General features: G+C 39.5%; 1 protein-coding gene across 2 annotated transcripts in view; it reads right to left on the reverse strand.

Moving 5' to 3' along the window:
* Nucleotides 1–14,290, reverse strand: part of SPIRE1 (spire type actin nucleation factor 1) — a 70,659-nt gene that overhangs the window by 4,458 nt on the left and 51,911 nt on the right. For both annotated transcript variants that reach the window (XM_050891813.1, XM_050891812.1), the window contains 3 exons: nt 12,234–12,397; nt 7,084–7,174; nt 6,060–6,202 (listed from right to left, as the gene is read on the reverse strand). In XM_050891813.1, the coding sequence (XP_050747770.1) occupies nt 6,060–6,202; nt 7,084–7,174; nt 12,234–12,397 (398 nt within the window). The remainder of the gene's footprint in view (nt 1–6,059; nt 6,203–7,083; nt 7,175–12,233; nt 12,398–14,290) is intronic.

Raw genomic sequence — 14,290 nt, forward strand, 5'->3', positions numbered from 1 at the left:
ACTCCAGAAATAGAGGGTTTCTCCCTTCAAACTGGAATAGCACTGGCTCATTCATGGGCATCACATGAGTTCCAAACCTTTGGAGACTGCATAAGTGTGATCTAAATGGTCTGATATTCAGCCTCCACAACAATGACAGTTTTCTTCATCTTTCTTCCTCAAACCATTCTCTCAGTTTGTCTTTTATTATGAAGATTTGTTTCAAACCAATCAACATTTAGGTTTATAATTTGAAAGGGAAAAGGTAATTTGGCAGATGGCATTACTTTTAAGTATATTGTTTGAAGACACGCAATTTCTCTGAGACTTTATGATGCCCAGAGTGGCCAAGGAAAGTTGTTAGTAGCCCACTCTAGCAGAAATTTTTATTCAGTGGTACCACATCTTGGTCCTCACATGATCAGAATCCCACCAAGACTACAAAAAGTTACATCAGTTCAGGCAGAAAAGTTCTCCTTTCTGCCCCCGGAAAGTAACAGCAGCAATTTAAGCTTTATAGAATAATCTTCAAATATAAAACAGGAGAACTGGTTACCCAATGTTGCATTATTAATGGCAGAGACTCAAACAGAGACTAACAACACAACTTTCCACTTACAAAATTTTGCATCTGTTCTGTATTACAGCATTTAGGAGAATATTGAGTAGAGAACTCCTGAATTTGGTACCAGAGAATAAAAAGCACCAACCCAATTTGTAATCCAGCCCTGTAGTTGATTATACATTTCCAACAGAAAGACAGAAACCTCTGTGGGAACTCCCATCGCTTTATGCTCAGTGAACCTTTTCAGTCAGCCCAGAGGGGCTACTGTGCGGTAATGACAATGACATGTAATGCTCTCTGAATAAATGAAGGAAATTTCTCCTGCAAATACAAAGACATGGCTGACAGTTTGGAGATCTCGTTTACAAATTGAAGTGATGAATCGGATTAGTAGTGAAATGCTCCATTTCCATGTACTCAGAGGTCTGTTCTGTCTTTCCATTAGATTAAAAAGAAAATCTTTCTACGTTGCAGACCTGGCAAACATTAGCATTTAGGAACCACCACATTTTTAAAAACTGTTGTCTTACCTATCTAGAAAGGGAACACAAAGAAACTTCACTCTGTTTAAGGTACCCCACAAAAGACTAGAATTGAGTTAACTTTGTTAGATTTACCAGCTAAACCTTTGGGGTATAGAATCACTAGTTTTCTGGAAAGAACAAACTACATCAAAAGCAACTGCAATTTCCTCTGAGGTGTCAAACTGCACAGCCAAACCAAAATAACTTCTGTTCCTTATGAGCAACTTTACAGCTAACGCAGCGCTCAGCTTTTCATTCTGGGTTCTTCCCATAGCAACTGCCTCGCTATGGAGAAGGCACGGCTGAAGGCTGGGGTGAGACGGGAGAGGAAGTGGGTGGGAAAGCGTGATGCATACAATGCCAGCAAAACCCCTCGATTCTGCATCGTGGGAGACTGAGAGAAACTGTCCGAGGTGAATGAGGCTGACTGAATGCTTGTAATCAATCAGAGCTTTAAGTCCTTTAGAAATACATTTCTTACTTGAAGCTCTTCCTTCCCCCTCATGAATGCCCATTCCTTTAATTTACAGAATGATGCTGCCAGGGAATATTGCTCCTTTGAAGAAAGTCTGCGGATCTGCTATAGGTGTAGAGCAGGTACTAGGGGAATAGTGTGGGCCTGTTGTACCAATCGAAAATGATTACTGCTAAAGCAAATAGAAATAGCTAGCAGGCAACAGGGGAAACATAGAAAATGTTCACATGTTTAAATGCTAATGTTTTAATTCCAGAGGTTACACAAGGACAACAAAATGTTAATGCAACATTAAATGAAAGATAAATATTATGCTGATTTCAGAAAAACGCTTGATTTTTTTTTTTCCCCTTTTCGGAATAGAAATAAGTACACAAGAAAATCTTTTGTTTCTACACTACCTCTAAGGCATTGAAATTAATTAAAATTATGCTAAGCACTGACTAAACTTCATTAAACAATGATGCTTTGGAGTTATTGCTCAAACTTCCAACAATAATCTACACTCAAGTTAGGCAGCTCCAAGTGAGAGAACTTCAGCTCTCTGCAACACTTGCATACAACAGAACATACTAAAGACAAAATGTGGTTTGAATGATCTTGATTTTCTGGAATTGTACTCAATACTCAATATTAAAGACAAGACACTACTCTTATTTTTAAAGGAAAAAAAAATGTTACTTAAAAATAGTATTTTGAACTTGAAGTTTCCAAGATCCTCATGAGAATTAGCTTAACACTTTGACTGTGCAGTCTTATTATATACACCGTAATAGCTTAAGGTGTATATGTGTAATTTTTTTTACTCAGAAAAAGCAGGTAGTAAGAATTACGTATCCCTAATGTGAAATAAAGTGCTTTGTAGGTCATTCTCAGCATACACGCACCTAATAGGTCCTTATGACTAACACATTTTTACACTAATATATTCCTTGTAAAACTTCTCATTAAAGGATGTCACTGGGCATTCAAATGAGCTGCCCCAGTAAACTGCAATACAAACAAGTGCCAGATTGGCCTTTAAATTCTGCAATTCACAACTAGTCAAGCACTCTAAACTGTCATTGCTTTTGCAGACTAAAAGTTTCTAAGAATTCAGATGGATATCTCAACTATAAACTCTCCTGCAACAGGTTTCACACTTTCACTTACTGGTTGAGAGAAGAAAAAGAAGGAAAAATTAAATTATTCATGTTCAGTTCTACATAGGGGTAAATGAATCAGTTTTTCTTTTTAGTGGATTTGCCTTCCCTGGTACATAGAGCTATTAGTTATTCTGCAAGTTCTGATACGTAAGTGTGCTGAGGACCAAAACCATATGTAGGTTTTCAAGTAAAACAGATTGCAAATGCCCTTCCATTCTACGTAGTGTATCTTGTTAGAAACATAAAACCTTATTCTTTTCAACACAGTCCAAGGATTACAATAGTTTTGCTGGATTTTTGCTGCAGGATCTTCATGTGCTGTAACATTTAAGGTCTGTCCCATTGATAATCTTGTGATGTTGCATTTTTAGTTTGCTGTCCTTTCAGAACTGATTTCTTTTCCCCGTGAGGTGATTGAAGACATACAAATATCCTACACACATTGAAATCAATGTCAATCAGGTGCAATGTCCCAGCCTAAGCTTTAATTCTTGCCACAGCTTAGGAAGTGCTCCCCTAGAAGGGAACATGCTGGTGAAGGTGATTTCCAAAGCCAGCAAAAAGAGGCAAACCTTTGCGGGTTTCCACCTGCTGGCAAAAGCTCTCTCACAGAGATAGTACATAGCCCCTGCCACCCCACACATGGCTGCTTCAACGGGATGAGAGCTGAGCAGAGAAGCTGTTTGCACAGTTGAAAAAAGTGGTCTGAAAGCCATCCTTGGGAATAAACTGGTTATCCTAGGAACCTGAACAATAGATAGGAAGCAGAGAAGCGAATGCTGTGTATAAACGAAACCATTAGCTTTGGTCCTCTGGGTCATGAAAAATAATAATAACAATAATGAAGAATGCAAACAGACTACAAAGGCATTCATATGTACATCTCAGGACACTGGCTTCGTCTCACTGATTAAGCAGTGAGTCAGCTCACTACAGTGAGCACACCACCAGGCTGACCCCCCGAGAAATCACTGAGCTGCCCTGCCTTTCCATGTAGCGCTGGCAGGGTGCCATATCAAAAGGACTATGTTTGGCATCTTTCCAAGTCTGTTTCCCCTCCCCACCTACTTAGGTCTAACTCCCTCTGTCTGATGAGATGCCAGTTCACAAAACCGTCGTTAGTATGCAAGACAGACCAGTTTCTTGCTAATCCTGCTAAGAGACTGTAGCAAACTCCTGCCTGTTTTCACTGGCATTGAGGGCTATTTATTGACGAGGCCTCTTTCACCTTGGAGAGAAACTGCGGTCACAGGAGCAGGTGATAAGAAATGAAACTCCATCAATCCTGGAGGAAGGGATGAAGAAGTGTGAAGTCAAACAAAAAGCAAATAATATTCTGCACTTATTGAGAAGCGTTCACTCCGGGAACAGCAATGTTACATATGCAGCATCTGGCGCAGCCACTGAAAGAAGCTGGCATCCCTCCAGGGAAGGAAAGACTTGCAGTAAGCCAAAGCGTGGAACTGGGCCAGTGCCAGCATATCAGAAATCATCTATCAAATGATAAAAACAAAAGTATTGTGGGAGTTGTCTGTCGCACCCTAGAGGGCACTATTGCCAAGTTAAAGAATTAGCTCTCTACGCATCATATAAAATAGGTTCTTATTAATGGAACATCATTTCACTACTGATTTTCCTTCTTTCTCACTTCATAGCCAAAACCAAGCTAGGTGACAGTTCTCTAAAGATTAAAAAAAAAACCCAACAGAAAAACCCCCAAGCACCAAAGAAACTCGTAAAACCCTTCCCATGTGTTCCCACATTAGCCTGACTTATCTAATGGCTTTTTCTCCCTTTTCCTTTAGTATTTTTAAGGGGGAGTGGAATAATTGAATTAGTTTTTCTGCAATGGTTTTACTTTGTATATATTTTTCTAGGCATATGTCAGTGAACAGACTGACAGAGGGAAAATACATATGTGGTCAAAAAGCTCCTGTTAAGAACTTGGTTGACCTATTTAAAATAACGGCCTCATATACAAGATTTTTAAGTCGCATGATGCCCTCAAATACATGAGATCAATATTACGATGTAACATATTTAGATACACTAAAAGTGTGATGGAACAAATGCCTCAGTATAACATATAATGCTTTCTCCCCTCCTCCCTTTAAACAATATGTCTGTGAATGACTCTGGGCCTATCAGAAAATAAAGCTAGTGCTTCCACATATAGCGAGTGCAGCAGGTGATGACAGGGCAATCCATTTTATACGACAGGGTCTTCAAACGCATGCTGAAGGAACCCTCCAGCTTGGTTCTGGTGCAATACATTCTGCTCCAAGTTCACTTTGGCAGAAGAAGTCTACTTGTGTTGTGTGTTTATCAACATGCTACCTGACTTTCACCTAGAATGAGAAACCACATTCTACTTGGAAGGATATAATAAACAAAATCCAGCAGATCCTCTGAAAAGAAGAGGAGGAAGCATGTTGTGGGAATATTCGGAGATTATTTTCTTGTTACTGTTCAACTTTGTCACCTAATAGGTTTGGATCCCGGCCACCATCTCTTGGGCCAACAAAAACACTCTTCAAAGCCCATTAACACCACTGCACTACAAGACGGGGCAAGTGAATATTCCCTTCCTTTCAAAACTAGGATGTGTTTATCAATTTCTCTATTCACCAGCACCTCATGGGGCATACTTCAAAACCCTGCTGGTAGGAAAAGAGACGAGGAACATATCCTGCATGAAATTACAAAGCACTAATCAGTATGTCAGCATAAATGAACCAGGATTTCATACCCTTTGCTGTTTATACTCTGTTGGAAAACAGCTCTCAATTAAAGCTAATTGATCAAATGTACTGTACTTTCTTTTCAAGCAGTAATACAGGTTTTTGCCTCAGTAACTCCAACAAAGCAACACAGACAAACCTTGATTTGGATTACTGAAAGAGCTTTCATATATATAAACATTACCACACAAGTTCTTAAGGTGGGAAGAAAAGAAACCATTCCGTTCATTCAGCCATTAACTAAAATACTTCCAACAACTAAAAAATTCCCCCAAATCCCAAAATAGATCCACTGCTTTGGAATTGTCTCTATTCAAATGGAAAATCAGTAAGGTGAAGTTCGCCTGTTTTGGCAACATTCTGAAATAAAATCAAGACACGTGGCTTTACCCAGAGTCCTAATCAAAGTGCAAATGTTTTCTGAGGCACCTGTACCTGGGATTTTGGATAAATATGCTAGAGAGACAAAGTTCAAATCTTGATTTCAAAACGTCTTTAGTAGCCAAGGGCTGTTTCTGAATTGAGAAGTTTTCTTTAAGTCAAGTTCTAATCACACTGAAGCCAACTTTTAATTTTCATTATACTCTTAGCATGCCTCTTTTTCTCTCTCCTACCACCCACTCCACTTACAAGTGATCTGGAGCTCTGTTTTGAAGGTGGTAGGAACTGTCTCACATTGGTTGGTGTTTCCTTTTCAATGGAGTGTCGTCTCTGAGGTGGCTGCCGTCTCTCAGGCTGTGGTGTAGATGATATGGGCAAGAACTTTGGAGGCACTAAAGATTCAACCAGTATAAAAAAATTAGGTCTTGTAAGACAGACTGTTGGATAACATTGCTCAGTACTTAAACCAGCCACTGATTTGCTAGAATTCCCACTATTGGTGGCTGAAGTTACACATCCATACTCAGAGCATCTTCAAGACAGGTATCACATTCATCACATTTTCCAGATTGAGAGAATAGGAATACTCCTAAAACTAGCAAATATAGGCATGCAACTGTCCAGTTACCATTGTATATATATTCTGTGTTTGAGGGTATTGGCTTATTCTACTCATATCACCATCATGGACAGAAAATACATGCACAGATTACACGTTTCATTACAAAACCTTTCCAGTGAAACTGAAACACTTTGAAACAAATGAAAAACATTGTTACACAGTAAAGCCTACAATAACTGTGTCTGAAAAAAAACCAGATCCTCCCCTCTTCCCAGTAAGTACTTGTGAGAAATACTGGTGATTGCTATGTGTCTTTCAAACAAGTACATTCACTGCCATGGGGACAGAGATGCAGGAAACATTTAAACTGGTCTTAGGTTAGAATGTGTTTCTGCAGCAACAAATTCTTTTATGAGATGAGCATAGCTAAACTACCCCCCATTCACTTGTGACTTTCTCTACAGTTCCACATCAACTTCAAGTATGAAACCTTCTGTTTCACAAAGATACCCACACATAGTGGAGGCTAATGCCTTCCAATCGTTAATCACACTTGACCTATTCAGCAGGTTCTAAGGTTCAGCTTTAGAGATTCATTCCATTAACAACACTCAGCTTCAGTTTTCTGTAGAAGTTTCAGACAAAGTTCATAGAACAGAAGACAACAGAAGTGTGTAAAAGCAGCCACTGGGCTCTCTCATCAAAACTCACTCTTTCTGCTGCTGGTGCCTTCTTGAGAGGGGTCTTCCACTTGTGAGGGGGAGATGCTGCTGCTACTTGCTGATTTGTGCACTGATTCCTCCTGTGTGGCAAGAGAAAAAGAAACAGAATTCCTCAGGGATTTTTTTTTCTTCTCTTAATGCTTCTTAGCACACAGAAATCACAAGCTATCAAAGGTATTTTGCACCGTTCAATCACTCAAAGCCCTAGAAGAAATCCCGAGAAAACATTGACTCTACACAGCACTGAGTAACTGGAATTTTCAATGCTCAATTCTTTTAGAAACTGGAATAAATGGTGCATAGTTGGAATTCAGTGTATTTAACTATCACATGAAAGAACAAGATCAGAAGAGAGGTGCATGAATCCACTGTAACCTGTTAATTTTCCTCATTGTATTCAAGGACTTCTAAGGATTTGCAGCTACAGCAGATAAGTTAACACAACTTTATATCTCACACTAGCAAGGAATCAGCACTTGGATTTCTCTGGTCTCCAAAGGAACGAGAGCCACTCATACAAGTGACTCAGGTAAAGAGAATTTAATCTGATCTCTACTGCACTGTTCTCTAATCCCTAATCCTGGTGTGTTTCTCCTTTCTTCTGTATTTAAAAGAAATCTCGTTCATTATATAAGAATGCTTCATCACAACAGCCAAGAGCAATTCCTGCAAGATGAATGAAAGTGAAATGGGCTTTGACTAACACCTTTCAGCTATCTAAAGCATTACACCACCCAAATTATTAAATCCTTTGCTTTCACCTGAAACCTCTGTCTTCAGCCACCAGATACCAGCAAGATACAGATCATCACAGGAGCCTCCCAAAGGAACAGAGTTGAAGGACTGAGCATGAATGCTCTTTAGCTCTAATGTGAATGCTTTTAACCAAGGAGACTTACATCATTTAAGTTGTCAGGATTTACAGATCAAACAAGTGACCTGCTCTGAAATCCAGAAAGTGGCTGAGCTTCTCTCTAACAGATTTCCTTAGTTATGTGAATTGCAAGCATGAAAACCTCCACTGGCTGGAAGATTGCCTTCTTTGGTAACAGTAAGTCAGAAAAGAAAAGCTGGCAGGATCACCTCAATGAGCACCATGCATCACAGGACAGAGGCCTCTACAAATTCCCATCAGGCGATCTGTACTTTATGCTTAGCCCAAGTGCATGCATTGTATGTGAGGACGCTGTGATGTATACTGATCCGACGTATATGCCACAACACTGTATTCTGCAAAGGGACTCAACCAGCTCAGATCCCAAAAGAGTATGTTCGCTTTAACATACCAAGTGTGACCCCACAAAACAGTTGTGATGGGAAGCTTGTAGTGAAGTTTGAGCAGCACATTTAGCTACATCAGCTGTTTTACTTCCAGAAACCAGCACAGTTTAGCTACAGAGCTAGTTCAGATAGCTTTGCATATCACTGCTTCATGCCGCATGGTTGCCTTAAAAGAGAAGGGAAGGAAATGGAGAACTTGCAAGACAATTGGATGCACTGTTCTTTAGAAGGGGTGCAACAGTGTTCACAAGTCTAGAGTTAAACATTTAAACTTTGTGAAGGAGAATAACCCCTGTACAAAGGGAACTACTACACTTTTCATTTTGTAGAAGTCAAATTCTTCTGAGTGGAAGATTACTTTTCCATTGCCAGAGAAGCTAACAAGCTAAGACAAAGAACTAAGCAAGCTGTCAATTGAAAAAACATAACCATGGTGCTGTGCTGCTCATTTTTATGAATGAAAAGCAGCCAAGACTTCAGAGACGGCTTTTTGAGGAGCAGGCGGGGAACCACTGTCTCCAGAGAGCAATCCAAGCAATCCTTGCTCTAGAGAAGTCTCTTGTTCTGTGGGACCCTACCTAGTCCTGACCAAAAATTATAAGTGCTTCAGTTATCAGCATCTTATACTGTACAGTTTTACAAAAGACCGAATCATGATTCAAGCAACAGTCTATGCATTGACTTTATTTACATGCTTTTCTGGGGTTTTTTGTTCTCCTTTTTGTTCCATTTTTCCTGTGTCTGAAACACTGGCACAGAGAGAAGAGAGACAAAACAAGGTGCACAACTGAAAATATCAAAAGCCTATATATATTTTAACATAAAACTGTAAAATAGGGATTACAGAAACGTTTCACATGTCCATCTAATTTTGCTAATTGCCACCTTTCGATGGAAAAAAATAGCTACTGATCATTCTTCATTCCACGTCTGAACTCGAGATGGACATGATGTCTCAGTCCCATGTTGCAAAACCAGGTAGCACACAGATGTCTCCATCTTGCTCCCATTTTTGTGAAAGATTTCTAGTTACTTCATTAGTAATGGATGAACACTGGCTATTCCAGTGGTCTAGGAGTCTCGAAAAAAACACAGTGAAAGAAGTGGACAAAAATTGAGTAAGGGGCTTCTCTATGGTAAAGACCTACAAGAAAGATTCCAGGAGCCACACTTCTTATTCTAAAGAATGAGAGGGAATGAACTGTCAGAGCCAATGGCTAAGTATAAAAAATAGTAAGTATAAACAACCAACCCAGGGAGAATGGAAGCCAGGAGTATGTTACATTTGACTTATCATCCTACTTAGGCAACAGGTATTCCTGGTTTGTCATTTCAAATGACTTTTTCTGTGCACAAACACATGCACTGAAAATGCTATTACTGACCTACGATTTCTCAAACATGGGAAGCTTTTTTGAGAATGAAATCTTGTGTAGGAAGTACTGATGAACCATCATATGAATTTCTTCATATCAATACAGTAACTGTTGACTATTATGGTAGACTATCTGACATTTTACATTTGAGGTTGGATCAACCCAACATCCGGGACTGCGCACTTCTCCACAGAGAATTAGAACAATTAGAATTTTACATGTACTGAGAAAGCTGCAGCTTTAAAGGCACCACCTTAAAAACATCTGAATATGTTACTGACATGATTTTTGTCCAGATAGCTGTAGCTTCATTAGGAAGATACCATTTTTATATCTGTAACAAAAATCACTAATAGATTGCTACTTCTCTTAGCCACACAAAGCAAAATGGCACTTCCTGCTCCCCCTCTGAAACTGTGATTCTAGTGGTGATGCAGAAAAAAGCAAGGACAGAAAGTAGGAATGGTTTGTACAATATTCATCCTTGCCAGCAAATGGGCATAGGGCTGTATCAGACCTTCCCTTTCACCTCTGGCTGGCAACACCGAGTGTTGGGGCGTAGTCTGCATCACAACACAGCTGAGAGGAGAACAAAGGGGATGCAAGGGGAAGAAAATGCGTCTGCATCATAGCTCATTTGGAGGTCCACAGCTCAGCAGTGCAGATATTTGCAGCCTGTAATTTAGGGCATAACATAGCCATAATTTAACTCCCAGTGAGTAACTCTAAATAGGTTAAGCCCAATTCAAATTGCAGGCAAAGAGGTGGCCGAGTCATTTATAGGCAATCAGGACAACGCATACGCTCTTCTGTGCGTTACATACAAAGTAAAAACCAGGAAAGAAATAACACATTTTGATAGAGCGATCTTCACTTTCTTCAAACATTCTACGTACCACCCCCTTCGTCAGCTTGGAAAATTTCACCCGAACACCCTTCAGTTTGTTTATTTACACTACTTTAGCACTGTTCCTGAGCCCCAACCAGTATTCTGCTGAGCATCTTAATTGTCTTAATTGCTTCACCAGCTACTTCTGTTGACTCAAACCAGTACAGCATCTGTTCTCTGTGACAGCTCGATGTGGCTGATTTATTTTCAATTTATCTTTTGCTTTATGTTCCAGAGCTTATTCTATATGACTTTGCTTGCCTACACAGTATTCCCTAATCAACAGTCAAAGTCAGACATCTTATTTTTCCCTCCTACAAGAATCACTTCACGTTTCCCTTTACAGAATTTTCTTTTACTGACTTTTGCTCATTTTGCCATGTGAAATACCATGCTGCATTAGCTTCAGGATGGATGGAGCTACAAGCTGGGAAGCTCTAAGTTCAAGATACAACTCTCATTGACCGGTCTTAATATTCCTGCATCCTGCCCAGCTTTATTCATATTAACAAAACCTCATATAGCCTCTGTTGTAATTTTAAAGACTGCTGAGAGATTTCAGAATGTACATCTCTTCTGCTTTCACAACAGATGCACCAAATTATGCACCCACACAAGTCACCCATAGGATAACGCCTAATACAAAGAGGGCCAACCTTTCACAGATCAAGAAAGTATGCAAAGAGATACATTTCTCCCCACATATATTTCTCCCCAGCCTCCTATCTTTCAGCTTAGGCGCCTTTGTAAGCGCCCTGTCAGGAAACCCCTCCTTCCCCATTTACTAGAGAGAAAGAGAGTCAGGGAAGACTGCCTTCCCCAGGCTAAAATTAGCCTCTGTGAATAAACCCTGCCTGCATGTGCTTTCCAGACCGCTTAACTTTCAGAAAGGTCCAAACTTAATAATACTACTGGTCCAGAAGACAAAGCTCATTCTTGAGGATGTAATGTTGGTACTTCCTGAGGATCGTACATAATGCAGCTTTTAAGCTAGAGAGCTTTTTTAAGCTTTTCTCAGTTTTATGCTTTTTAAAATCTTTAACTCTCCCTTTGAGAGAGGATTCAAAGTTGTTTCTCCATCTAAGTGGTATTTGCTTGTCCCTATCTGTGAAACATTTGTTGGGTGTTACTTCCCAAGCCTATATAGCAAAATAAAGCACTGACATTTGCACCAAACCGCAACCTCTCTGGCACAGCTGATGCTTTTTATTTAACAGCTGGTACGGTGAGGCTGGCCTCATATCTGAGTCCTTTAGTGACAGCTCCTGCATGGGTGCCAGAAGGGTGCAACACATTTGCCTGCATTCCCAAAAGCATCATTGCTACATATACACTGTGGACAGATACTGGGCATTTAGAAAAAATAAGTAAATACTGCGTTTAAGGCCAAAATTAGCATTTAACTTTTTAAAAGAATATTCTAATTTTTGAGGTCTGATCTAATATTTTTGAAGTTCTGTGGGCTGACAAAGCAGTCATGGAAAATTCAGATGATAATTTGCAAAGTCATTTCTTAGCTGATCAGTTCAGCAAATTAAGAGGTAAGAGTCAATTCTGACAAATCAAGAAGCAAGTTGTGTCCTAATTTTTTACCTCTGAATCTGAGCTGTCAAGTTCAGCCAACGTGGGAGCCTTAAGGAGTCTCTTGCGTTGTACTGTCACTTGTGGTGCCCCATTCTGCTTTCCTTGCGGTGCCAGGCCACCATTCACTACAGAGGCATCCACTAATTTTCTTCCAGCCTCTGGCGTAGATACATCTAGCAAAAGAAACAGAACAATTGGTGTTTGGACCTAATTTTTATTTTGCCTTCTCAAATCTTACTGTCAAGGCAATACACACAAAAGGAAAAAAAATTATTGTGATAGTTATATGTGTGCAATTATTTTACTTTAGCAATACATTGCTCAGAGAACTACAGGCAATGGCTTGTGGTCCAGAAGCAATATGAAAGAATGAAAGCAGTGAGAAAAAGCAGCAGTGCACAATACTAAAAACCAACCTCAGACCAACACCAATCAACTTTAAAAAAAAAAAATCTTGTGTTAAACCCAAAAATATTCTTCCTTCAACTTATAGTCTATAATTAACTATATAACAAGTATCAGAAGAATGCACAACCATATCTGGACAAGTGGGTTTCCAGTGAATCTGAAGACAATGCCACACAGAAATTAGGAGGTTTAGCATGGAGTAAACCTAGTTTTTCCTGTGAGGACAGAATCACACTTTATTCTGCAGTATACAGAGAAGGAATGAAAATGAACTAAATAACTAGCATTCATCAAAAATATGCATAATTCTTAGGCTTGCATGGTCATTTGTATTAAAAATATGTCTGTGATGTCAGATCTTCATGTAACAGCAGAAACTTAAGGCTCCAGCTCTATTTTCATCTACATGAGCTTTACAAGGATGTAACTCCAGAGTAAATTACTCAGGATTTCTGCCAGCGTGCAATGAAGATGCATCTCAGATAATGTAAGCATTGGGTCTGCTATGCTTAGCCTAGCTTAGTGTAGACATTAAGACAATGACCTAGGCTTTGATATTTTAGGAGAGCTTAGAGTATGGTCCGATAAATCAGTTTTATCCCTGCAGAAGTACAAAGTACAGTATTCCAATCTGAAGAAAATTATGTCAGAGGGAGAAGGAAGAGAAGCTTTTAATCTCCCATTTGCATGTATGCCTAAGCATCTGGTCTTTCTACAAATGTGTTTTTCTACCCATGTAATTATAGGACTCCTTCCCCAGTCTTGTAATAACAAAGTACCTCCAGGTATTTTAAGGCTAGGCTAATGACGAGTTATTATTCCCATTTTTATACATGGTGAAAAGAGGCACAGAAGGTCAAACGACTTGTACCTTAAGTTACCGGGAGGACTATGACAGAGAAGTGATATCACCCAGATATTCCCAGTACCAACAATGTAAGTCCTCACACATCATTTGGAGTTACATACATAGTTGCCCTGGTATAAACAGACATGATCACTGCTGCTACAACACAATTTGCATTGATAAAAGCTGTTCTTCCACTAGGTAAATTAAAACTACAGAGTCTAGACAAAGCCTCAGTTGCAGTAGTAGGTCTGTTCTACAACATTCTCACCGGAGCAGCTATTGAAAAGGAACAAGAAGAGGAATAAGTTAAATCAATATATATTTTAAATAATTAATTAGCTTATTGTAAAATGCTGGAAACTGAGCTAGAAAGGACAGGTGATGTATTAGAGTTCCTCTATAAATCATACCTTCAACTGAGAGTTGAAGGCGAAAAGGCGATTATTTGGACTATTAAAGTCATGGTGACATTCCAAGCCTATGAATCTGTGTGCTACAGTATTATTACTGCCTTCAGGTCCTCCCTACAAAGAGCTGCAATCAAAGACTTAGACTCTCCAACCCTTAGTTCCTATCTTCAAAGGCTTTGCTAATGGGTGTCCTGACTAGCACTATGGCTTATAGGTCATGGGTTTTTTTTTTTCCTCCTAGATTTCTGCGAATACAGCATGGGCGTCCTCCACATCAAATGCATTCCTGCTCTAACAGCCGCTCAACACAATCCCAGAAAGCAACAGTAGGAAAACAAAAAATGAACTGCCTCACCTCCCTGCTGCCAATACCACTTCTTGAGACCTCATAATTAGCT

This window comes from Gymnogyps californianus, chromosome 2, assembly GCF_018139145.2.
Source record: "Gymnogyps californianus isolate 813 chromosome 2, ASM1813914v2, whole genome shotgun sequence".
NCBI lineage: Eukaryota > Metazoa > Chordata > Aves > Accipitriformes > Cathartidae > Gymnogyps > Gymnogyps californianus.